Source organism: Melozone crissalis, unplaced genomic scaffold (assembly GCF_028551555.1).
Source record: "Melozone crissalis strain CALT ecotype California unplaced genomic scaffold, PUWL_Pcris_2 ptg000023l_1, whole genome shotgun sequence".
Lineage (NCBI taxonomy): Eukaryota > Metazoa > Chordata > Aves > Passeriformes > Passerellidae > Melozone > Melozone crissalis.
The window spans coordinates 37366194-37392886 of NW_026535801.1; the positions used below are offsets into that span (position 1 = coordinate 37366194).

At 39.7% G+C, this 26693-nt stretch overlaps 1 protein-coding gene across 1 annotated transcript in view; it reads left to right on the forward strand.

The window, feature by feature from the left end:
• The window catches only part of ARHGAP15 (Rho GTPase activating protein 15), a 303832-nt gene that overhangs the window by 30126 nt on the left and 247013 nt on the right, over positions 1–26693 (forward strand). Inside the window, exons 3-5 of the mRNA XM_054278010.1 lie at positions 3149–3210; positions 4527–4614; positions 11036–11125. Of these exons, the coding sequence (XP_054133985.1) occupies positions 3149–3210; positions 4527–4614; positions 11036–11125 (240 nt within the window). The remainder of the gene's footprint in view (positions 1–3148; positions 3211–4526; positions 4615–11035; positions 11126–26693) is intronic.

Below are 26693 nucleotides of genomic sequence, written 5' to 3' on the forward strand. Positions count from 1 at the left end.
GGAGCTGATAAATCACTCTGGTTATTTATTGATAATGTATATGTTGCCCTTGCTTTACTAAAGAACGAATAAGCGAGGATTTGGATGCCTCAAGATGTTAAGGAATGTGAGGGACTTTGCACCTTCTAAAATTATTCTTTTTATTGATTAATCAAAGTCATTTACATGGCTTGACTTTGCTCTTAATTCTGTTGTACTTGACTGAGGTTTCATCTGTGCTAATATTTGGCTTAAAGGAATGTGATGAAGTCTTTGTTCTCCCTTTGCCCTTATGAAGGTGTTTTAATATTTTTATTCCTTTGTATAAGAAATATTATAATGAAATTAAAAACAATAAATTCTTGACATTAGAAGAATTTAGGAGGAATGAGAAACAGATGTTTTTCTCCTAAAATAAAATGAATATGCAAATAGAGATTACTTAAAGAAATTTTGGTATCAGCAGTACTGTTACTTAAACTTTTCAGGATTAGGTACATTCAGATGGTTTGAATTGTACTCAAGAAAATTATAAAACCTGTATGTGATACAGTGATAATTGTTTCCTTAGAGTTTCTAACAATATTAGCCCATGACAATGAGAGCCTTTTTATTTCTTATTTAGAAACTCAAATATTTACACTATGTACTCTCATCTGTACTATTCTTCTAAAGACAATTTAAAAACAAATCAACACAAACACCACAAAATTATCACATTTTCCTATTTCTGTGCTAGTTCTTCAGGGCATTTTGGGTCATTTTATCAACCTTCACATGTTGAAAAGGTGCAGGAAGGGCAGCAGCTTAACAAAAGATGATGATATTTATTGAGACAGAAACAGAATATATCATTGGGATATATTTGGAATTCTTTTCAATCCAATATCATCCATTTGCAGAAGTATTGCAGGTGGATCCTGAGCTGTCCTAGAAGAGTTTTCTTGAAAAAAAAAGTAGCATAGAAAAGGGGATATTAACAGATGTTAAACAAGGGGAATGCAGCACTCAAAATAGAAATTATAAAAATATTGGGGTCATGCTAGATATATATATTTTTTTTTTTTTACTTTGGGGTAGTTTTTTCATAATTCCATGCATGCCCTGGCTATTAATTACAGAGAAAACTGGGCACCTTAACAATTAGAGAAGGCTGTACTAATTTTAAGTACAGCACCTGTACTAATTCAATTAAAGCAATGTGTGTGAAATGAGTTTTCTTAGCACTGAGAGGGCTCATATTAACTGCAGCTCTTGTAGCTTTTTACTGTTCAGTTTTGAGCCATTTAATTTATAGCAAATGGTGGATTTGAGCTATGTAATTTAAGTCAGGATATTTTATACACCCAATATTTGTTAGTGGATTTGATATCCTGGCTGAAGACAATTATAAAGAAAATATGACTGAGCAGCAACATTTTCATCCGTAAGCACATCCAGTTCTTAACTTCCCAAGATTGATAACAAAGGTGATTCAGATCTGATGTTGAAAAATAATGTTTTCCTTTAGTTCTGGGTTGGTTAAGGTAGCAGTTTGGGAAAGTGGTTGGTAAACTTTGAAAGCATGAGATTTGGGTTCTTATTCAGAGGAGCGGTCAACAGATTGAGTGGCTAGCCAGTGCTCCTCCCAAATTCTCTTTCCAGATGGATAGAAATATTTAAAAAAATAACTTTTCTCATGTGATGTTTGGCATCTCTGACCCTGGCCAATGACCAGAAGTTTTATACCACATAAAAGAAGCATTAGAAGGGGAAGAAAAATATCAAAAATATGAAGTAAGGGGGGGGGGGGGGGAATATGAATAAGTAGGTGGAGATGGGGATTAAACCTTATTTTAGCTCTGCTAGTTCACCCATCCATCACTAGATAAATAGTGACATAACTCTGCACAATAATCCCTGCACACTTCCTCTCTGGGTTTTCTGTGGTAATGACATGCATGACAGGAATTTACATGAGATAAGTACAAATTACAGATGAAGCTCATGCTGAGCCTCCTGTACCCGCTTGAGAATGTCACTTAAATCTGTCCATGGCCCTACAGGCCTTTCCATAGGTACAAACTGATATCTGCACAGTATACATGTCATTCCAGGTTGTATATCAACCACAGCCAAAATCTGAGGAAATTGTGAAACATACTACACTGTTAAAATAACGCTGTTTTGTACAGTCAAAGTAACAGACATGTTTGATTTAAAAATCCTTATATTGCCTCTTAAAGCATGTTTTATTGCTATTTAATGGCTTTGCAGACAGCAAAATTCTATTGAAATTGTTAGGAAATTGCCTTGTGATGCAATTTACTACAAAGGCCATGTGGAGTTTCTAATATCCAAGTCGGGCACTGGCTCAGTAGTGTTTGAAAGCAAAACCAGACTCACTCTTAATCACAATTTTGTTTCTTTTTCCCATTACTAACACAGTTGAGACATCCTTAGTTGATGAGACCTGATGAGATGGAAGGTCATTGGGTTTGGCTGAAAAACAATCATCTTGCTTTGTTTGGGTATAGCTTTTAAATTTAGCTTTTAAATATAAATTTACATAGACAAGAATAACCCCTATCCCAGCTGTAAAATGGGATATTTCAGCTGATCAGAGAGGCAAGGGTCTGCAAGGGGAGGTCTGGCCTAAGAAAGGTGTTCAGAGAGGTGTAGGAGCACAAATTTAAATGAAAAAAATAAAAACAACAAAAGAGCAAGCCTAGGTCTTGCTTCTAATACACCAAAACTCAAGCACAGTGTTGGAACCTGAAAATCAAGTGTCACATTCCCATATAGAATCCTCAGTGTGCTGTAATGAAACACAATATATAAAATGATGTTTTAACATAATTTACCTGCAATGCATTTCAAATTCTCTTTTACTCATAGCTAGAAACTTTGCCCACACTTACATAAATTTATTCTAAGTAAATGGAATAAAGTAAAATAAAACTTTATTGGGTTTTTATTGTGGTCAATTTTGTGTAGTAGTTGATTTTAAATGTTGTATGAATGTTGTCTGCAAATATTCAAAAGAATGGAACGTATCAGAAAAAAGAGGTGATTAAACTGAGAATTAGTGGTAAGATCCCCCACACACGAGAATCTGGATGCAGACTCCTATGCATGTATTAAGTATAAATAATGTGGTTATGACCTTCTTTTTTTTCCTTTCTTGCAGGTAGTGGCGAAGGAAGGGTATCTTCTAAAAGCAAAAATAGCAGATGGTGGCAAGAAATTGAGGTATAACACGGGAGTGTGACAGCCTAAGGGGGATCCACGGGAGCTGGAGAGGGACTTTGGACAAGGGCCTGGAATGACAGGAAAAGGGGGAATGGCTTCAAACTGACAGAGAGCAGGGTGGGAAGAAATTCTTGCCTGTGAGAGAGGTGAGGCCCTGGCACAGGTTGCCCAGAGAGGCTGTGGATGCCCCATTCTATCCATAACTGGGGTCATTTGGTAGAAATTGGTACTGGATTTAAGATATATTCCAAGGTATATTACCATTGAGTTCCCTGGTAATCCATGTTCATCCAACCTATCCAACTCATAGGAAAGTTTGTTTAAATCTGCACACAGCACGCTTGACCACTTACACCTTTGTGCACTTACAAGATCTCTTTTAAATGGAAAGAAAAAATAGAGAAAAATAATGAAGGTCTGAAGTGGTGCTTACCAATAGACAACTCATATTCACCATGTGAAGCAGATCAATAGTGGGTTTATGAGCTTTCCTGTAAATACCAGATGTTATGATCCCTAAATTCAAAAGGTAAACTTGAGCTGTTGATCTAAAAATAGCTTTTTATCAGATCAGATTTATGGTTGTGTAGTGGTTTGAAAGCTGGTATAGATAACATATATAATAGCATTTTCCTTTGAGTTGAATATCATGTTTTTCTGTATCAGGGGTCATTCTTTCACATGTCCATGTGTATTTTTAAATCTCCCTAGCCCCAGCAGTTTGCCAGTTCTCTAGGGCTGTACCATGAACTCCTGATATTTAATGGTTACTCAGACCTTACTGAGATATTTCTCTTATCTTCCTTGCACTCATGTAAACTTTTAATTTGGGGAAAGGAGACAGCATTTGGGACCTTTCAAAATAGACCTGTTACTGAGCTCTGTGTAGTCAGATCAACATTTTTCCTTCTCAGTTTTATTTTAAGTATTAGGTACCAGAAGGGCACCAGCTATTTCAGAGTCCTCTTCTTGTGAACTTTGAGCATGTGTGAATAATCCCACTGTATTCATTTGACACCATGGCAGAAAAGAAACACAAATGGGCTTCAAAATGTGAATGAGGAGAAAGAAGCCCTTCAAGCTTTGATAGGTTGCATTTTGAGTATAATTAGGGTGGTGCAACTCCATCAGTGTTGGTGGAAGTTTGTTGAAAATGTTGACTTTAGACCATTTTTGTTTCTGACATATATATATTAATATGTATTATGTTTTAATAATTAAGATTTTACCTCCTGCTTGAAATGCCTCACAGATTTCTTTTTCTTTCTTTTTCCTTGTTTTTTTTTTTTTTTTTTTTTTTTAACATTCTTTGTAAGGAAAAATTGGTCCACCTCCTGGATTGTCCTTACTGCTCGGAAAATGGAATTCTACAAAGAGTCCAAGCAGCCGGCCATGGCCAACCTGGTAGGTAATCAACCATCCAATATCCTCAGTCTCCTGGCAACTATTATTTCAATATTGAAAAGTTTGGTGTTTACAGAAGACAAATTTAGGCTGAGCTGGTGACTTCAAAGGTTTGAAAGCAGCTGAAGGAAAAATGCCTTGATAAACTCTTAATCAGATGTAGTGTGTGTGAAGAAATAGGACACAGCATGTCCTTTATTAAGAGGTGCATTTCGAGAGTAATTGCAAAGTGAGACAAATGGTGAGTGACTACCCAGTAATGTGAAGGTAACACTTTAAATTAAGGTGCCACTTATAAATGCTTTATTCTTATTTATGAAAATGATCACTAAATGCAGCTACTTCCTCAAATAATGTATTATAAAGTATGTTATAAAATGCATTAGTAATAAATGCTGAACAGATGATGCGATGAGAATCTGTTGCAAAGGATATTGTGAGGCGTAAATTGTATTAAACCATGCATGTGCATCTTTAATACATGAATTTAAGTTGTTATCTACCATCCTATAAAGTGGTTTATACATTAATAAATAATAATAAATTATTTATAAGCAGCACCTTAATATAGGGTGTTACCAAAGCAGAAAACATTATAAGTTAGCAAAGTGATTTTTTATCGCGGCATAAATGTGATATCCACCATATCCCGCTAACCTCCCTGAATATTTCTACGACTCCATCTAATGCAGCTAATGCAATTTCTGTAGCCTGTAGTTACTACAAAGTGAAATTTGCAGTACCTTTTTATTGTGCCCCAAGGAAAGGCCACTGATCTCCATGTGGGGACGCGTGGCGGCTCCGCTGCGCGACCGGTGGCGGCGCGCATCCCCTCGGTGCTGGGCACAGCCAAACCTCAGCATGGGCAGCAGAAGGGGAATTTGGTGGCTCCGTGACACTGTGGGCAGTGAAGGGACGGGTTTGACAAAGCCCCGTTGTGAAAGGCTCTCAAGGCCTGGTCGAACCTGCCAAATCTCGTTGGCTTGATGGGCGGCCGCAAAGGTGCTCTCTGTGGCAGGAGTCACAAACAATAAGTTATTTTTCCTGTGGCAGGTGATGCAGACCATTCTTCTAGAAATCCTAGATCTGTCAATGCCACCTGTCATAAAATCAGCCTCGAAGAGCACCTTTTCATGCCTCACGTTTTCTGAGCTTTGTAGAAAAAGAACCCCAGAACTAAGATATGAAACAATACAAAAATCTGGCACTTTCTGCTTGTGTTTGTGCTGGTCCAGCTGGGAAATACAACTTCTCTGCAGCCATGAAAAAAGAAAAGCTTATTTATTTTTTTTTTTTTCAGAATCGCCTGTTTTCCTTAAAGTTGACTTTTATATTGTTAGGAAAAAGAAAAATGTCTAAGGTGAACTTATTAGAACTATTCTTATAATTTACTGAGTGTCTTGCACCTCTCTCTGCTACCTCTCCCCTCTCTTTGGAAGTCCTTACCCAAGTTTCAGGAGATAAATGAACTGGTGGAAATTTAGCACACAGGAGGCTTGATTGTGCTCAGAGACTCCTCAACATGGTTAAAATTCCCATTAGCTCTTTAGGGATTTGGATACTAAACTAGACCTGCCTGGAGAATGGGGTTTTTGGCCCAGATTTCAAATGATTTAACTAAAAATGGGATGGTGGGTTATGAAACGGGACCTTCTGAGAGGTCAATCCCTTTCCCTGCAGCCTCAGTCACCACCAGTGCTCATTTTGTCAGTGAGATAAAATCTCCTGTGTTAGGAAGAACACGCACATATTGAACCTGTATTTTTCTCATTCTGGGGAGGGCAAAAATTTTTTTTTGTTTTATTCCATGCTAGATTTGAATGTTGAGGCTGTGAACTCAATGTTCACTAGGTGAGAAAAATCTGTTAAAGTTACATTTTCTGTCTGTTGCATAAAATTTAAATGCAACAGTAAATAAACAAATTAGGTAAAGCTTGAAAACAACAAGAGCTGTCAGTGTACATAATCTTGTAACTCAATTTCCTAAACTCAAATTTTGCATGTTAAAAAAAGCTAAACTGCCGTGCTTATCTCATCTGATAAAGTAAATGCAGTGCTGCTTATTTCCTTTGTAAACCACTTAACCAGATATAATTTTAATACTGGAAAGGGACTAATACAAAAAAAAAAAAAAAAAGAGGATTCATTAGAAGCCATTTGTTTACTGATTTTCTTTTTCCAGGTTTTGTTTACTTTGGAAAAAGGGGAACTCAGCCATTAATTAAATAATGTAACAGAAGCTATGTTCATCCACAATAGTATGAAATATAACAAAGCATTTTTATTGTTAGCAGGAAAATGATGTGACTTAACAAAAAGATTAAAGTTCCTTTGTGTTATAAAGATATTAATTCATTAATTATTAATTATTAAATACTGTACTTGGAGCAAAAATTTAGACTAAGACAGCATCATTAAAAGAGGAGTGATATTTCACAAAACAAAGGCAGCATGAGAGAGAGAAATGAGAGCACCTCTAATACCTCTTTTCATGACAATGGGACTAAATAGCACTTAGAGGTGATCTAAAATTCTGTTTGTCTAAATCTTTAGTAATGTTTTAATCAAAGAACTGGCAATGTTTAAAAGGTTTTGCTGTTCCTGGGTACAATTGTAGGTGCAGGACTCACTGTGGCAACTTTGCTGTTGCTTTGCATGGAGAGGACTGGGATCATTGCTTTGCTTTCTGGTGAAGTGGGTGACAAAATCTGGAGTTATTGGAAGTAATAGAGCACAGCAATTAAAGCACACAGAGGAGAGATTCAGAAAATGAGATTGTTTGCAAATACTACTGAAAATGCAAGTTTGCATCCCATGTAGCTAAATCATTAGCTTTTGCTGCCGCCTTGATTTTTTTTTTTTGCGGTCCTGGCTTTAATACACTTTTCTTTTGTTTGTTTGTTTTTTGTTTAACCATTCTTAGGAATTTGACTAGCTCTTTATTTTAAATTAAGGACACTGTGATCTAAATGAATCACAGCTCCATTCTTCCTTAACAGCATTTAATTCTATCATCAGTTGGTCTTTCTGACCAAGAAAATGTAGTCAGTTTATTCCCTCAGATAGTTTATTCAACAGAGGTTATTTTAACCTCAGGTTATTAGCCCATCTGCAAAGTAATTTAGTGAGTGAAAATGCTGCTGAAATCCATATTCATGTTTAGGAAGATTTCATCTTAGCAGACACTTGTATCAATTTACAGCATAACCCCCTGCAACAACATTGATATAACATAATTGCTCTGACTGCAGAGCACAAAGCAAGGACGTGCAGAGCCCAGGCTTCCCAGTCACCTTAAGTTGCTCTCTCCCAGGGTCTCTGGGTGTTGCATAACCTGAGAAGCCAGCTCTGTAACAGGGAAATTTTTAGGCCAAAATTAATGTACATTTTTTGTGCATTTTCTGGAGTTCTGATGGGTTTCACTGGGTGTGCAGCAGAACAGTGATGGGTGGTTCCAGGCTCAATGGGAAAAGGGAGCTGGGGGTGCTCAGCCTGGAGAAAAGGAGACTCAGGGGTGCCCTCATCACTCTCTGCAGCTCCCTCGAAGGTGCCTGTGCTCAGCTGGGGCTGGGCTCTGTCTGCAGCAGCACTGACAGAACCAGACCACACAGCCTCAAGCTGCACCAAGGGAAATACAGGCTGGATATTAGGAAAAAGTTTTTTATTGAAAGAGTGATAAAGTTTTGTCATGGCTGCCCAGGGAGGTGGTGGAGTCCCCATCCCTGGGTGTGTTTAACAAAGCCTGGATGTGGCACTGGGTGCCAGGGTTTAGCTGGGGTGTTGGGGCTGGGTTGGACTGGATGACCTTGAAGGTCTCTTCCAACCTGGTCATTCTGTGAATGATTTAGCATGGAGTTTTCATCAGAAGCTTCACATTTTATGCCATACTCATGAGTTTATAGACACATTGTGGTCAAAACTGATAAATTCTCCAAAGGATAAGTTTTCATAGAGTCATAGAGTTTGGGTTGGAAGGGACTTTAAAGATGATTTTGTTCCACTCCCCTGCTGTGGAGAGGGAAACCTTCCACTGGACCAGGTTGCTCAATTCATATTTATTTCCCCCAGAGAAAGAGACTGACTCAAATCATTATTGCACATAGCAGAAGCCTCTTCATCTTTCCCACACCACAAGCCTGCGTCCCCTCCTTTCTGGAGAGGGAGATGCACATGCTTGTACTTTTCTTCTGCTTGTTACAACATCAGAGCTGTAAACAAACTCCAGAGTACTGCAACAGCAGCAAAAGTTCAGTGCATGTTCACTGGATGCGCAGGAGGGTCCAGCTTCTGCTGTTGCATATATGTCTGTACAGTAAATTTAAATAGAAATTAGAGATACTACTGAATTCACTATTCCATCTTCCTGCAACGCCTCTCCAGGCTTTTGTTTTTGCTGCCTTCAGTGTTCCATGGCAGTTTTCCTGAGGAAAATATTCTGTAGCCCAGTCATGTTCGCTATCAATAAACTATTTCTGTTTCTTTGTCTACATGTTAATCTCTTCTTTTAATCTCATAATGTGTCTCCAAAATTTCTCAACTCTTTCTGCTGGTGGAATAAAGCTGCCCCGCTTTGTGAAAGCATTTTCCAACTCAAACTATCCGTGTGGGTAATCTTTTTTCAAAGAGAGCAAGATTGCACACTTTGAGAAGCCTGTCCTGTGTGTTCCTGATGGGTTGCAGAGCTGCCTGTGTGGTGCAAATCTGGGCATTGCATGGAGTCCTGGAGATGATCTAAACCTCATAGCCCTATTTATAAATAAGTATTGGAATATTGAGAACTCATTCATTTCCTCCACAATTGGAATATTTATTTGCATTAATATATTGGTGCTTGGGGTTTTTTTTCCAACTTCATAATTTTTGCCATGCAAATATTAGTTGATTAAATTTCTCAATATTTTTTTTTTCTTTTTTGCAAAATCAAGTCTCAATGCTGCAGTTTTTATCTGCTATTAAAAAATTGGAAAGACTAAACTCTTGTCAGAGGCCAGGCAGGAAATTTGAGGCAGAGGTGGGGAAAAAGAAATCCAAGTTCTTCTCTTCCAGTGGTTTAACCACAAGAACATCCTTCTGTTTTGAAGAGTATATTTCTTCTATTAAAAAAAATTAATAATAATTTTTAAAAAAGGAACAAAGGCACACAGGACTGTCAGTTTCAGTGGAGCTTAACCATTGTGGTTTTATGGTTTGGCAAATGGAGAACATAATTGCAATCCCAGTACTGAACACTTCCAGATACTAGGCCTGCAAATCACTTGACCAGGATCTCTTTACTTCTTTTAACCTAAATAGGTTCTCTTCCTCCCATCTCAAAGGCACCCTGGAGAACTCGCATATTTTAGCCTTTAATATCAACATCAGAGAAATCCAGTGGGTAGTTTTTGGAAAGCTGATTCTGTGGCTGGTGCTGGACTGGCCACTCTTAACTCCATAAAGTTTTCTGTATCATTAATGACATTTTTAGGGTAACTATGGCTTAAGAGCGGCAGAGAAAACAGTTGCATCAAGCTTATTAATTAAATTATGTGGATATCACTCCATCCCCTACCCTAAAGGGAGTTAGTGGTGCCTTTTTACTTTAACAGTAGTATTTTTACTGTTGAGTAGGATGTGCAACAACCAAATCTACAAAGCCTACTCTGAACTACAGGGGCTTTGCCAGAACTGCTGCACAGGCAGAGTCCCTGGAGAAGGAGCTTCGATGGCAAATGAGGATTATTGTGCTTTGCACCAACTCCCAGCAACGTAAATGATACAGGCAAACAAATCTGCTCTTTGAATGCCTTGCATCCATATGGAGGAGCAGGGGAGGCAGAGCTGTGTCACTCCAGGATGCGTGGACTGACCCTGAGAAGTATCAGCCCTTGTGCTGAGCTCGTTCTGGGTGTCACACATGCCCTCGAAGCCTTTTCTTCTTTTTTTAGGAGCAAGAAATGATAATTTGTTTGGAGAAAGGAGATAGCTTGTCTTAGAGATACGATGTATGTTCTTGTCTAATTTCTGTCCTTTCCAGTTGCATCAGTTTAAGTTTTCATTAGGAAAACCCACAAAATTTTTCCTTTAAACTCAATGACTCTTCAAGAGGTTTGGCAAAGTAAGCATTGAAAATAGCTGGTCCATGTGTCTGCATTTGTGTTTTGATCTACTATGTGTTACACTAGACTGTTTTTTAAACCATTTAATTGTTTTTAAAATTATGTTCTAATATAAGAACCTTATTTCTGAGCTAAGACACCCCAAGAGTGGTTAAATAACAATACCAGGGTATATAATGAGCTCTTTTCAGTTATACCAGCAGCTGTGCTACAACAACCTGTCACTTTAACTTGATCTATTCTTGTTTTATCTGATAACTGTCCCCATTTGTGAAAAGTCAGGCCATATTCATGTTGAGTTTTTTTTTTTTTCTTTTCCTCTCCAGAAGCCGGGATATAAACCTGAGTGTGTGGATTTGTGTGGTGCTCGCATTGAGTGGACCTCAGAGAAATCCAGCAAAAAGAATGTCTTTCAGGTAAGAGGCAAAGCATTCCTCTGCTCATTTGTGTCTGGACTCTGAAGAGGTAGGCTTTATTTCCTTGGTTTTAATAACTAGATCCTGATTTAATACAGCATTTTTTCTTACCAGTAAAGGAGTGCAACACTTTATCCAGCATCGGTTTACTATTTTTCTAAGAGAAGGATTTCTGATGACTGAGTCTCCTAAACACTTGAGAACCTGTTGATTTATTGATTAATGCTCTATATTCAATTTGTTTTTAAAACTTAGTAGGTAATTGCTTTGGGTTCAGGCCTAGAATCTTGACCTAGAGGACTTCCATAAACACAACTTCTTCAAGCTGCTTATACAAGCACGGCTCCAGCGCAGTGCGGTTTCTCTGTTTATTTTCATTGCTGCTCAGGGTCCTCAGACGGTGATGACCCAGGTTCACTCCTGCAAGGGGAGGGGAGGATTTTTAAAAGCTTGCCTCTGTCAGGGCCAGCAGAGAAGGACATGTATTTCTCACAGGACTATTCTTCATTGATGGAAAATAATATTATTTAATTCCTTCGTCCAAATCCCATTGAATTGAAAGGGAGGATCAAGGCCCAAGAAGATGAAAGGAGGGGAAAAGCATTACTGCAAGGTTAACATTCCAGGATCTAGGGGCTAAAATAGTTTATTGCAACATCTTCAGGTTTTGGACATAATCCAGCTCCCATGAATATCAGTAGAAAGGATTTGTTGTCTTTTTCTGTTTCACTAAATATTGCATCTGGCCACATCAAAATATTATTCTCTGTGAGCCAAGTTGCTTCCCAGAGTTTTAGCATTAAAAATGTTTAACAATACAAGCAATAAAGTGGGGAGAGATGCAGAAGGGAACATGTTAGGGTCAGGATCCAGTTAGTTACCAGAGAGTCCTTTGGCATCATGACCAATGAAACACGCTGGAGGAACCAGCTGTGTCTGGGTCTGGGATGGAAGGAAAAAAAACCCAATACACATAAAAAAAAAAACAAAACCCTAAGGGCCTGTACATGGCTTCTTAAAAAGAAATCTCTTTGGGTCAGCTGAGTGTTACAGAGGCTTTTTCAAGGTTTATTTTTCTAGACATCTTTCTAAAGCACATGCAATATTTAGAAATATTCTTTTTTTCCAAGACAGCAAGACTTATGCTTCTATACCCCCCACATCTTTCAGGTTGTCTTGAGACAACACTTGGGGCTTTGTCATTTCCTAGGTATTTTTAGAATAAATATTTTGGTTTTTGCTGTCAATCTTCAGCTTTTTCGCTTGGAATGTGATTAAGTATAACCTTAGCCTTCACTCCTGCAACCCCCTGAGCACTCTGACAGGTCTTCTGAGCTTCTAGGGTTTATTTCTCATTCTGCAGTAAGCAAAATTCCCGTTTGGAAATGCGTTTCAGTGATTCATTTGAGCTAATACATTTCCAAAGTAAAGACAAACGAAGCTCTGTTATTGATTTACCAAACTGGTGCTACGAGGGCTCTGCAATGCATTTTTCTTCTCACTTCTGTTCGTGTGAGGTGTAACTGAATCAGAATAATGTGAGAAAGGAAACTCATGCACTACTGCTTGAACCCATTAAAATGTGTCTTCATCAAGCCAATAAGTGAGTGGGAGAGACATTAAGAAGTAGAAGCATGGGAGGAAGGACATATGTTAAGACACATTTTGAAAAGGGATGGAGCATTGTTTAGACAGAGAGCTACAAGAAGATTGTGCCAGATGGTAGGAGCGAAAGAGGAGAAGGCTTTGGCACCAGTAGTGGTGACATTTTGGGGAAGGAAGGGACTGAACAAGGATGGTGCTACATGAGCAGATAGAGTGGGAAGGGGACTGCGGAGGGAGCGAAGATTTGTGAGATAGTCTGGAGGGAATCCAAGGCCAGTTGGGAAGCAGAGAGGTCAGTTGGTACCTGGAAACTGAATATTTCAGGAAACATTTCTGATCTACTTATTCCTCGTGGGTGGGAATAAAATTGATACTGTGTCTACTTATTCATAGGTTTGTTCAAATGAAAACAACATGGGTGGCTTTCTTTAATGCTTTCTTTCTTCTTTTTTTTTTTTTTTTTGCAACCTAAATGTAGATGCATTGCATTGCTGTTTGATTAAATACATTAGCTGCTTAACTCTGAAGTGATCAAAAATGAGCATAATTATGGCTTCAAAGCCCATCAAAACATAGTTGGTGTTTTGTTTCATTACTTTCTAATAAAACCTTCTTTTCTCATTCAGTAGTTTCTTTGTGCTAATGTGTTGTATTAGGAGTAGATGCAGAATTTTGAGTTTGATTTAGCCAGGGTGCTCAATTTGAGTTCATGAATTATAGATCATAAATGGAAAAAGACTATTGAAATTTTGGGTTGAAGAAAAAGAAGGAAATCTTGGATTTAAAATCTAAGCAGATGACAGTTAATGGATAGCAGCAAGAAGATGGAGCATAGGAGTATCATAAAGAAAAACTAATTGGAAACGTGATGGATGCAGGGAGAAATAAAAGAGGGAACTGCAAGTGGATGATATTCAGGCAGGAAGATTCAGGTTTCTGGTCTTGATCATGATGCTTTCAGCAGTGTTACTCCTCTCGTTTTAATTGAGCTACTCCCTTTTTAACAGGATAAGTCTGATCTGTCTCACACTATCCAATTTGTGCATGCAGTCTATTTCTGCTCTTGATGCACACATTATGTGGGGGCATTTTTTTCTCCTCAACTTTTCCTTAACAGCAACTGAAAATATGCACATCTCATAGACTAAAACCTCCTGATTTCCTTTCATTTATTTTATTGATGGTGTGGCTGGCACCAAGGAGAAGACCAGGTTGGAAGCAGCTTCCCATGGTGTGGGGTGAGGTAGCAGCTTGCAGTGAGGCACGGTGCTGTTTGTTCTTGCTGGCTGAGTGATGTGATGCACTAGGTCTTCATCGGAGGAGTGCTGAATAAAAGAAGATTTATGTTCAAATCACATGCTTTAAATATTTCTGCTAAGTGCTAGTTTGCTCTTTGGTGTTTAGCCTGAAATTTAAAGCACTGAGGATTAAAAGGATTACAACATAATCTTAAATAATCCTAAGTGTCATTTACAGAGAGATGGTTGTAATAACTAAATAAAACCATGTTAAGGGATGGCAGTGTTGTCAGTCAGCAACTGGAACAGAAACAGTGCCTGTGTCACTTTGTTGTTTTCCTCTTGCCTTTTTTTGGCTTAGTTTGATATTGGGTAGGTGTGTTTTGATGTGAGTTATCAAAAAAGAAAATAACTTAATGGGCTGCTTTTCAGTCGGTGTTGATATGGCGTTTGAAACACCAGTAACTAGGCTAATTTGCAGATTTTTTTCCCAATATTCCACATTTCCTACTTTTAGTAAACTTTTCAACTGGGTCTTATTCTTCCCCCTGTTTTACTCAACCTCTACTCTAAGCCAAACAGCCATTTAATTTGAAATTCAGCCCAGACTCCATGGAAGATGTGCTCTTGACCTCTGGATTTTTAATTCTGGGGGTTCATTAGCACAAAATCCTGTGGTTGTACACTATTTCCTTGAAGAGGTTTTGGGAGATTTCTCTCAGATAATTCAAAAAAGGAAAGGAAAAATAGGAGAGAGGTGAAAAGCACAAAAAAGGTCACGAGCAGCATATTTATGAATCGATGAAGCTGCTTTGTTCTCTTAATGGCACCATTCATTTAAATAACAGGCATTTTTTGGTTTCTTTAGTCATAATTTTACCCTGTTCACCGAGTTCACTTTTAGGAAGGTTTCATATGAGGAATTTCTGGAGCTCTGTGGCTGGGCTCTTGCCACAGATGTGGTGTGATACCGTTTTTTGTTTCAATGCACCGCAGCTGTAAGGGGTCACTCAATCCTACACAACTAAGATGTGTATTTTACAAATAGAGAAAGCTGCATAAGACCTACAGTATTCCACCAGCGAGACAGCTGAAAGTACAACTGCACCTATGTGTAATATGAAAGAATTTATCTTGCAGCTGTTTCATATATAATAACATTTATGGCGCTGATCCGGGGTAACTCCCTTGTCCTTGAGGCTCTCCAGCTTTGTCCAAGCGAGTAATCTGAATGATAAGCTAGTTTGTTCTACATACTATAGGATCAGGATAGTGTCTGGATGCCTCCCAGGAATGGTTTAAGTCACTGCTTTTTGCCATGGGAGGGATCATTTTTATTTCCACAATCTCTCTAGAGGTAGCGCTGGGAGTGTGACGTGGAGGGGCTCGGGCTGGGATTGATATTGGGGTTTCTTTGTGTGTTTTTGAACATAAATGCTGCACATAGGAGGGAAATCTAAAAAAGCCACCTTGCAGCCTTGTGGTGGTCTTTATCAGCAGCTGTTCGTTCCCACCCAAAATCTATCCCAGAGTTAGTCCCATTTCCTGAGCCTGAGAGGGCTCTCGCTTTCAGCTCTGAGTTGTGCAGGAGCCTTTGCTGCATTTAAATCTGCTTTGCATTTGATGGACCTCTTGTGATCTCAGAACACCATTTTGTCACCTTGTGGACCTCACTGCTGTGGCTGGGGTTTAATTTCTATCCCAGAGACCTGAATATGTTGTTGCCTTATTAAAATACTTGGCCACATCACACAGTCATTAGGTGGTATCAGAAAGAGGTTCTTTAAGTAACAAAATGAGGGTTTTAGAAAACCGCAAAACCAAGAAATGGTCTTCATCTTCAAAAGGAGTGTGGGACCTCCACTGTGAGGACCTGGAGTTCCAGGACAAATGGAAATTGTTTCCCACTGCCAGAGGGCAGGTTTAGATGGGATACTGGGAAAGAATTCTTCCCGGTGAGGGTAGGGAGGCCCTGGCACAGGGTGCTCAGGAAAGCTGTGGCTGCCCCATCCCTGAAAGTGTCCAAGGCCAGGTTGGATGGGGCTTGGAGTGGGAGATGTCCTTGCCCATGGAATGAGACCAGTTAAGGTCCCTTCCAATCCAAACCATTCTCTGATTTTACATAAGTACTCTTTTTATTGTTGTAAGTGGGAGATCTTGAACACAGCAATGTGGAACAGCCTCACAATTGGGGTTCCGGTTCTCTTTTCTAACTGGATTATTCAGGACCTTACTGGCAAAACTCCTGCCAAAATATTCAGTAATTTTCAGTATTCAGTAATTCAGTAATATTCAGTATTCTCAACATATCTATTTTCTATTGTAAGCTAAATCCAACAAAACCCATGAATGTTTTGGGGTTTTTTTCATGTATTCAGTTGTTCTTTTCTTAACTTTAATTTTGAACGTCTTGTAAGTTTTTAATGTATTTTTTGGTGGTCAAAACAGAAAAGTAAGAGTGATAGTACATAGTGAAAGAGGAAAACCAGCCTTGATTGTGAAGAAAGTTTTGCAGGAAATAGAAAATTGCACACAACATGCATTTTAAACTTTATAAAATTAAGAAGTCACTTTGGCTTCTAAAGACTTTAATATGATATTTTAAGGTGATGATGAGGAGAGACCTTCAGATATCCTTGGTAATTTTACTTTTTTGTTATTTAATTTATTTTTCATGTATGGAAAAGGCAGATTTAACTGTAACCACTTCACCTGTGTTGACAGTAGCTGCTCTTGGGACCCCAGGAGGTGTTGAGGTGTCCTTGGTTAGTAAAGAGCACAACAGGCAGAAAAATCAGCTGAGAAAGGAAAAGATCCTTTTCTAATTGAGAATACGCAAGAGCCTGCTAACTGGAGCACTGTGGAATATACAGTTCTACCCTTGTTTCAGAAATGTTGGGTGAGAAATGGGCAGGCTTTTCTCACCAGTGTCTCTCTTTCCAATCTGATTTTACTCATGTTAGCCCGAAGAGAACATATGGAAAATGAACTGGAATTCAGATTGCTCAGTAATGGACACAGAAAAATTCTTGATATGATTCGTGTTCTAAGGAATATCAGGTAATAAAGACAGTTTCCCCCCCCCAAAAAATGTGACAGAAAGAGTGATACAAGCAAAGATTTACACAAGGACAGGAACATAAAAACTGTAAGGGCTTTGGTTTCATTTGCATAGTAAACCTTAACAAAAATGAAAAAAGCTTTTATATAACATATACAAAAATACTTAAATGTTTTGATATTTCAATATTCTAGATGTAATCAATTTCGAAATAGAGAAGCAATCAACAGGAGGGCATTCAACTGACAGCACTGTGCATTTAAAAAGTTTGGGAAACTGAGTCTTCAACCTCTGTAATGGAATTTCAAGGAACAGCTACTTTATTCATAAAAAGGACAAACCAAGCAGTTAAGTTAGAGGTGCCACAAAATTATAGTTAATCTATTTCTCTCCCTTGCTGAGTCTGCTTTGGGGTAAAGCAAACCTCTCAGTTATGTCAAAAAGGCCTTGTGTATTTTGTGGCTACAGAATCAGAAAGCTTGTGTTTTGTTGTTATTATTATTGAAAGAAAAAATTGAAATCCTAATTACCACTTTTTTCAATGATGTGACAAAGTTGTTACTTTTCAGCAATAGTGAGTTCCACTCCTTATAAGCAATATTTTGTTATAGATGGCTTCATGAAATGAGATTCAAAATTCTCAAGAAAGCTTTGGTTGATTTGTAGATATGTCAGTGTGTAAATATGATCTTACCCGGGCAGGTACTTTTTTTTTTTCTGATAATTGTCCTAAAAAAAATTCAGGAAAAAAAAATCTTTTGAAAAGTGTAACTTTTATATGTATATAATATATGTACATATATATATATATAACTTTTATATATGTATTTATATATAACATATTTTTATATTTATATATAACATATATATCTATATATAAAATATTTATATATTACATAAAAATAACTTTTATATGTATATAACAACATATAAAGGTCTTGGAAAGGCTTGAAAGCCTGGAGCAGAAGCTGCCCTGGGCAGGGTGCTGTGTTGCTGCTGCCTGTGGCACTGCACATCACCTCTGTGTGGCATCCACTGCAGGCCATGGTCTCCCTAAAAGCTGCAGAACTCCAAAATCCAATTGAAAATCAAGCCTAAATTTTCCATGGAACCAGGCTGATTTTAAAAACTCATGGTCTGTATTCCCCTGATCTGACATTATGTGTTGTAGAAGTCTGTCTGCTGAAAGTGATGTTTAGAATAGCTCACTATGCTTTTTAAGAGCCCATCTCTTGGCAAATCCAAGTGCTGGCACGTGAGTGCCTGTGATAGGTACGAGTGCCTGTGTGTGCCCATACACATGTGCTTCTCAAGGAATTATCTGAATCACTTAGCCTGTGACAGCCACGCTTGCAGCTTTCACCAGTGCAGATGTTATTTGTCCATCAGGAAAGAAAATATTTATTTCGAGCCACAGGCATTTTCTGTGCTGCAGGAATAAAACATAGCAGCAGTTAATGCTTAATGTGCGTGTGACATAATTTTGTCAGGGACAGAAGCACGGCTGAGCACAAGGAGCTGGACAGATCTGTGAGAGCAGAGGAAGCACCTTGTGCCTTGGAAAACGAGAAAGCAACCCGGGCAGCCTGACAGAGGAGCAGCTTATTTTTCCCATTGTTTTTTTTAATTTTTTTTTATTTTTTGGCTGAATTCACAGAAGGTTGTGCAGTTGGGCAGGGGAGGAGGGGGCTCCAGCGACGTTATTTTGTTTTGCAGCTGAAGGAGCGAGCGAGCGGCGCTTTGCAGCTCCCGCATGCGAAATGGGGCTGCAGCCTCTGCTGCATTATTCATAAACATATTGCTGCCATCTCGTGGGCAGCGCACGGGCGGGCAGGGACGCGGGCAGGGATGCAGGCAGTGGAAGGTGGGCAAGGGATGCAGGCAGTGGAAGTGGGGAGGGATGTGGGCAGTGGATGTGGGCAGGAATGAAGGCAGGGATGTGAACAGTGATAAGAGCAGTGGATGTGGACAGTGGAAGTGGGCACTGGGTAAGACAGTGGATGAGGGCAGGGTTGCAGGCAGGGATGTGGGCAGGGAAGATGGGGCAGGGATGCGGGCAGGGGATGCAGACAGTGGAAGTGGGGAAGGATGTAAGCAATGGAAGCGGGCAGGGAAGGTGGGCAGGGATGCAGGCAGTGAAAGTAGGCAGAGGTGTAGACAGGGATGTGAACAGTGGATGTGGGCAGGGAAGATGGGAAGGGGATACAGGTAGTGGAAGTGGGGAGGGATATGGGCAGTGGAAATGGGCAGTGGATGTGGGCCGGAATGCAGACAGGGAAAGTGGGCAGGGATGTGAACAGCAGTGAGGGCAGTGGATGTGGACAGGGAAGGTGAGCAGGGATGCAGACAGGGATGTGAACAGTGGTGCAGGCAGGGAAGATAGGCAGGGATGCGGGCAGGGGATACAGGCAGTGGAAGTGGGGAGGGATACGGGCACTGGAAATGGACAGTGGATGTGGGCAGGAATGCAGACAGATAAGAGGTAAGGTGGGCAGGGATGTGAACAGTGGTGAGGGCAGTGGATGTGGACAGAGAAAGTGGGCAGGGATGTGGGCAGGGGAATACAGGCAGTGGAAGTGGGGAAGGATGCAAGAAGTGGAAATGGGCAGTGGATGTGGGCAGGAATGTAGACAGGGAAGGCGGGCACAGATGTGGACAGGGATGCAGGCAGGGATGTGAACAGTGGTGTGGGCTGTGGATGCAGGCAGTGGAAGTGGGGAGGGAGATGGGCACTCGAAGTGGGCACAGGAATGCAGAAAGGGAAGGTGGACGGCAATGAGGGCAGTGGATGTGGACAGGCAAGGTGGGCAAGGATTCAGGCAGGGATGTGAACAGACAGTGGTGCAGGCAGGAGGATGGACAGGGATGAAGGCAGGGGATGCAGGCAGTGGATGTGGGCAGGGATGTGAAGGGCAGTGGATGACACAGTGGATGAGGGCATGGGATGCAGGCAGGGATGTGAACCGCAATGAGGGAACTGGATGTGAGCAGTGGAAGTGGGCAATGGATGAGGGCAGGGATGCAGCCAGGGCTGCCCAGTCTGTGCCCGGTGCCTCCAGGCTCTCCCTTTCCCCACGGACTCCTCCTGCAGGGTGCACTGAGGATTTTAAAAACAGCCAAAATCGGTGCCTGGTTGAATAACTCAGATCAATAGCTGCTCTAGAGGAAGGTGTCCCTGCCCAGGGCGCAGGGGTTGGAACAGGTGACCTTTCCTTCCCTACCCAAACTATTCTGCAATAAACATTCATTTAACTGGTTTCTGAATCAACCAATATATTTTTTTTAATAATATCCCTGTGTTCTCTAAATTATTCCTTAGGTAGTAAATTTATGTTTTAAAATACTGATTCTCTTCTGATCAGCTGGTAGGGAAAAGGTAAATGGCTTCACAAGGATGAGGTGGTTCAAGATAAAGCATGTAATGAGAATTATGGCTACAGATAGTCAGTAGGGTGAACTTGACAAAGCACCTCTGATGTGAGTGTGGCCCTTGGTGCTGTGTTTTGTGCATTTATGACCCGGGGAAAATGGTATTTTCTGGCCATCAACAACTGAAAGAAAAATGTAAGAAATGCAAAAGAAGACTGGGTTTCTTGATTCTTTAGTATTTTAAGGTTTAGTGCTTTAATGGAAAACAGTTAATTCAAGAGCATTATGATTTTTCATGTTTTTTTTTAATTTAATGTAAGCTAATATGAACAAAAAAAAGTATCTTGATAGGTGCCCAAACATTCCCTTAATTTATCAAACTCTTGGGAAAAAAAAGAAAGAGAAAAACGAATCCTAAATGAACTCACTCAGAGATAATCAAATCTGACTTGTTTACATGTTTGGTGCTGGTATTTCTGTGTTCAGCCACTACATTTTTTAAAATCTTGGCGAAGCCACTTGACTCCATTTTTTTGCGTTTCTCTTTAATGGCTGAGGCAGATACTTGGAATTGGCTGGGCATGGGGAGCCTTGGCTGTCCTCTGGCTGAATGTGTGTGCAGAGGGATGCCAGAGGAGAGGTTTGGGATTCACATTTTTTGTGTAGGAGTGATTTCTTTGCAGACAGGATGTTTTTTTGGATGCTTGAAGGTGTTACAGGGACAATGGGAGGCAATTTCAATGCAAGGGGAGGAACTGCAGGCAGTGACCTGCCCTCTCTTCTGGACACAACACCTCTGGTTTTCAGCTGAGCAGGAATTCCTGAACTGTGATTCATGGACCACTAATGGGATGGGGCTTTTTTGAAATGGTAATGCAAGACCAGGCGGCCTGAGAAGACATTTAAGGTGGTTCCCAGATGAAAGGAAAACCCACAAGAACGTTTTCCACCAGAGATTCTGACTTCTCAAACCTCCTCCTCGAGTTTATTGATTTTGAGGATGCGCCTGCAATTGATCCCGGTTAGAGACTATTTTATACCGATTGTGGGAGTTGTGAAAAATTTGAGATTGAGTTCAAGAGCTGGATTTCTTGAATTCTGAAGGTTTTTTACCGTTAGGACGTTTTATTGGAGTTTTTTGTTGGTTTTGTATTTTGTAAAAAATTAATTTAGTTTTAATTTTTATTTTTGCTTTCATAACCTCTGCTCTGATTTGGGGTAAAAAAAAAAATTCCTAGGAATTTCAGCCACTACATCTGCAATTGCATCTGTAAAACACAGGGATCCAAGAAGTTTAGCAAACATTTTCTTTGGCAGATAAAGTTGCAAGGAGAGGATGTGGTTTGTTTACAATTTAATTTAGAAATAGTCTATCAAAGTTAAATTATCAGACAACTTTAACACTTAAAATCCACAGCAATTCAGTCACACCCCCATTTTTTTTTGTCCTCATGATAGTCTTGATTGCTACAAATACATTATTATTTTGAATTTTAATATACTTAAAACCTGGAATGTGTTTAGTCTCCCTCAAGTCAGAGTTTGCAGGTAAATTGTCACAGATTGAGCTTTAAACTAATTTATTCTGGAGGCAAAGTGTGCATTTATATATGTGAATATTTACATGAGAGCACATTTTAATTTGGTAAAATGGGAGCCAATTACTGTGATTCTCTTAAGTAATAGTATAATTATTATTATTTTCTATTATTTGTACATAGTCATCACTAGGTGGAGGCATACTTTGCATATTCTATTGAACATGTCATCTGTTATGGACTGAGATGAATTGCACTGATACTGCAGAGTTAAGTGAATGATCCCATTTTTACCCTGAACTCTTGAAATAACCTGTTACCACCCATGCCCAGCTCTCAGGCAGACTGAGCAGAATTGAGTTTCAACCACTGGAAAACAATTAAAAATGGATAATTTTTGATCACGTGCTGCCAGAAATGCCTTGAATTAATTCAGGAAAATTGTTCATGCGTGGTGAAGTTAAAAGGAGAAAACAAAGCAGTGGCCATGGAGCAAGAGGTTGAAAGGACAAACATCTGTTTCTTTCAATACCTCATCCTGCAGTACTGAAATCAGTATGCAGTGGATTGGCTGGGGTTTTTTACTTCTCATTTTAGTTGTGGTAGCAAGGTCCATTCCCAGCCCATCCCCATCCATCTCTGCCTTGTGGGGCTGCCTGTTACACACCGGTCATGTTGGATTTTGGCTGAGGGTCACAAGAATTCCTCTGCTGATGTTAATGCACCAATTCTACCCAAACCCTCCTGGTTTACACTGGGGGTAGAACATGCACATCTGTGCAGGTGCAAATGTGGTACCATGATGATGCTGCTTTCCTTCTTTCGCTTTATGATCTGGTGGGGCTGGATCTGTGTGAGGTGTCCTTGGCTGGCACAGCCCAAGCTCTCTCTGAGAGGACACAAAAGGAAATTTTGGGGTGTGAATGTGGGAGTCTGAGATAAGAATTGTGTTTCTCCATACTTGGAATACTGTGTTACGACTCTGCATCTTCTAATATCCTCTGACTTTTACTGTTGGAGAAAGAAGAGTGATGGTGCATAGATTATAAAGAAAAAATACACTTTATTCAGAAAATAATCCCCTTTTTTTTGGGTATAAAACACATTGTCTTCTATAAATGCTGAGAAAAGAGGGATGAATCCATTTTTACATCTTTGCCCTTTCAATGTATTTCAGGGAATGGGGTCAGGATTGTTGAGGGAGCTACTCCTGAGCTTTTCAGCTTTTCCTACACCCCCAAATTGCCACAATGGCCATTGCTGTGGTTCCCAAATTTGCTGCCTTACTTGGGATGCTCTGCCCCTGATGGGCCTGAGCTCCTCCTTCCCCTGGGTCCGAGTCCCTGAAAACAGACCCTTCCGTGAAGTGTAACAGACAGAGGTTTAAAAACACTGTAATACACCTGAAATATGCCCTCCTTGTGTTTGGTTTGTTGCTTTATTTTTTCCCCTGTATATTCTTTTTCTTTTTTTTTTTTTTTAATGATTTGGAATCACACTTTTAATAATTATATTCACAATCTAAAAATTAAATAAACATTGTGTTTAGTGCTCATGGAATTGCCAACCAGCACTCAGGAAAGTATGTCCAGCAATTTATCAGCGTGTAGAAAATAATTATAGCAATATTTTGAAATGCATTGGTTGTAGTTTTGTTTTGATTTATAGAATGTAAATAATCAGTTTTGGTTCTTCTGTTTCAAATGACTTTTTTTTGAAGTGAGGCTTTTGAATAAGAGTCCCTCAAACCAAGCTGTTACTCCTGGGAAATTCTGTAGTGGTATGTTACTGGCATTTGAAAAATGCACACCTTCTGAGAAAAAACAGGAAAATTCTGTCAGACAGACTGATGGGAATTCCCAAGTTTGGAAATGCAAGTTCTGTTGGAAAACAATGGCAGCACAATTCAGCTAGGGCTGCAGTTGGAGTGAAAAGGAACATGTTTTCACCATTGCATACATTTTTCTTCTTTTCCTTTTTTTTTTTTTTTTTTGTGTTTTGTTTTGTTTGGATTTTTTTTGTTGTCGTTCTGGAAACAAATATTCTACACGATCAGTTAAAAAGTGCAAAGTAAGGAAAGAGAGAGAGTAATGTGTGTTGGAACATAACATAGGCTTTACCCATGTAGAAAAGTGTGAAGAAATATGGTAAAATTGAATGTAAACAAAGAAATGGGGAAAATGAATGTGGGAGTGAAGAACTGTGTGCAGGCAGTGGGAAGAATGTAATCCAATAGCAGAGATCAAAGGAAGGGAAGCCAGTTTTTTCAGATATTCCATAATAACTCCAATGCAGCAAGGTAAAGGATCCGAACAAAGGGTCAAAACACCACAAATGGGGGAGAGGAGGAAACATTGCACGCGGCGAGGGGCGCGCAATTTATTGTCATTATTTTTGTTTAGGATCAATTATCCTCTCCTGGCATTTCAGGACTCTTTTACAATTACCAGCGCTGTTTTCCTCTCCCTCTCGCGCACACGCTCTCCGTCTCGCTCCCCCTTGCAGGCAACACTTCTCCTCTCGCGCAGATTTGAGGGGGTAGGAGCATCTCAGGGGTTCTTTGCAAGATGCTCGTTTCCCACTGCAGACTGTGGCATTGCCAGGACTCTTCAGGGGACTCTCTGCCAGCTATCCTGAAAGGCTTGCAGAGGAGTGGGAGAAGGATTTGCATGCTGCCCAAGCAGGGCCAGATTTGAACCCCCCTCTCTGCTGAGTAGTTTGTGACTGAGTAAATAATGACACCCAAATCCCTGCAGCTTCTGCACTGGACTGGGTGCTGTGCTGTGCCAAGCTATGGGGGTCTGTCCCTTATTTCTTTTCCCTAACATGCTCCTTTTTAATAATTCAAAGAGATTTCTTTTCACCTGCATCCCCCCTGCTTCTAATTTTACCTTTCTCTGCTCTTGTTTTCTTTTCCCTTTCCCTTTATTTGTATTTTAACAACATATTTTAAGCCTTTTTTTTTTCCTCCTGTTCTCAATGTGATGACAGTGTATCCTGATGGAAAGATAATAATGCCCAAGGAGGTTTTCTTTTATGAATTCTGCTGGTGTTACTTTCACATGCACAAATATATCATCTTGATTTCTAGCTCTGGGTCATTTCATTGCTCTTGTATGTCTTGCTACGAGATGTTTCCTGTAATTAAAAGATTAGGTTAAATAGATTATTTGTGCTGCCCTGTCTACATAAATGTTCTGTTTCTCTGCCTCTAGATACTGGCTTTTGTGTTTTAAGGCAATGTTGTGTACATGGAGTTGCATCATGTCTCCTTTGTCTTTAAGCTGCTGATTTATTGGTGAGAGAAGCAATCAAACAAGACATTTAGTGCCATGGCCTCGTAGGGTCAGTGAATTAACAGGTGCCAATAAGTTCTAAGGAAGTGTTTTAATCGTTTCTAAAGTATTTAATTAATGGACTTTCTTAGAGGCGTGGTGACAGAGCAGACATAAGGCTGATAAATATTTAATGCTTGTATCTAGGGAACTTTTTCTCCCTTTCATGTAATTTGAGGTGTTTACTAATGGAAAACAAAACCTAAATTGTTGTGTAGCATGCAATCAATGCTAAGCTGCTATTAGATTGTCCAGGGTTTGGATACCTATCAGGAATTAATCTGCATGTGCTGTGATATTCTGCATTTAGAGCTGGTTTTGTTTAGAGGGGATTTGGGAACTGGGTTACATAGCTGGATATCTGTGCATTGGGTATCTATGTTAATACTTATGGGCTGTTTCAGGTAGCCTCTATGGACAAAATTTATTGAATATTTAGTGTGTGCATGGCTGTTTGCTTAGCCTGTCATGGTTTCAGCAACTTCCACTTGTAGGGTGGTAGTAGAAAAGAGGCTCCAGGTCTCAACATCTTTGTTGCTCAAAAAACTTTATTTAAACCATGACTCCAGAAATGCTGTAATTAGGCTTAAATGTTTGAGAGTATTTTTTACTTAAAATAATTTGGTTTTTTTCACCTTTGAGGAACATTTTCCTACTTGTTAATTTCCTAAGTTTTCACTCCTTTCACTCTTATGAAAAATTTTTTAAAAAATCAGCTGTGTATAGGCTACATTTGATGGCATATAATTCCTCTTGCTCTTGAATTTTCTTTGTTCTATTCCCATGAAAACAAAAAAAAAAATTCTTTTTTTCCTTAATATCCCTACCTTAAGGAAGAAAGTTTGTGGTACAGCAAGTGTGGCTCCATTAATTAAAGACCCTTTCCTTGCTTTCCCTTGCTGGTCTGAGCTTTAAGTCATGCTTTGCGGTTTGCTGTGGCAAACAGGAAAGCAGAGCCTGTGGAAGGAATTGATTCCATCTCTTGTTAGAGCTCAATGATCCACAATGCCCCAGCACACCAGACTGTTCCAGACACCTTTTGCCATTGTTGGTGCAGCAGCAGGCTGGTTATTAGGTTGTAAGAGTTAATTTTGTCATGTCAGGAGAGAAAGTTGTGCTGTTGCAGGACTGGGGACCAGCAGTGCTCTCAGTGGTGACTGTACCTGTGAGCAGCTCAGCTCTGCTGATCGTTTCTAATTGTGATGGCACACTGCTGGAGTGACAAAAAAGCATTTATGTAGTGCCCAGGCCTCTTGACTACTCAGAAAATGCAACTAAGAACATTGTGATTTAGTGACAACATTGTTTTATAGTCCCTGAGCTATTAATGGGGAAAAGATGGAAAAGATGTGGTGCCTGTAGCACCTGAGGAGGGAACAGGAAACTTAGAAGTGGCTGATCCTGAGAGAGTCACAAAAACAA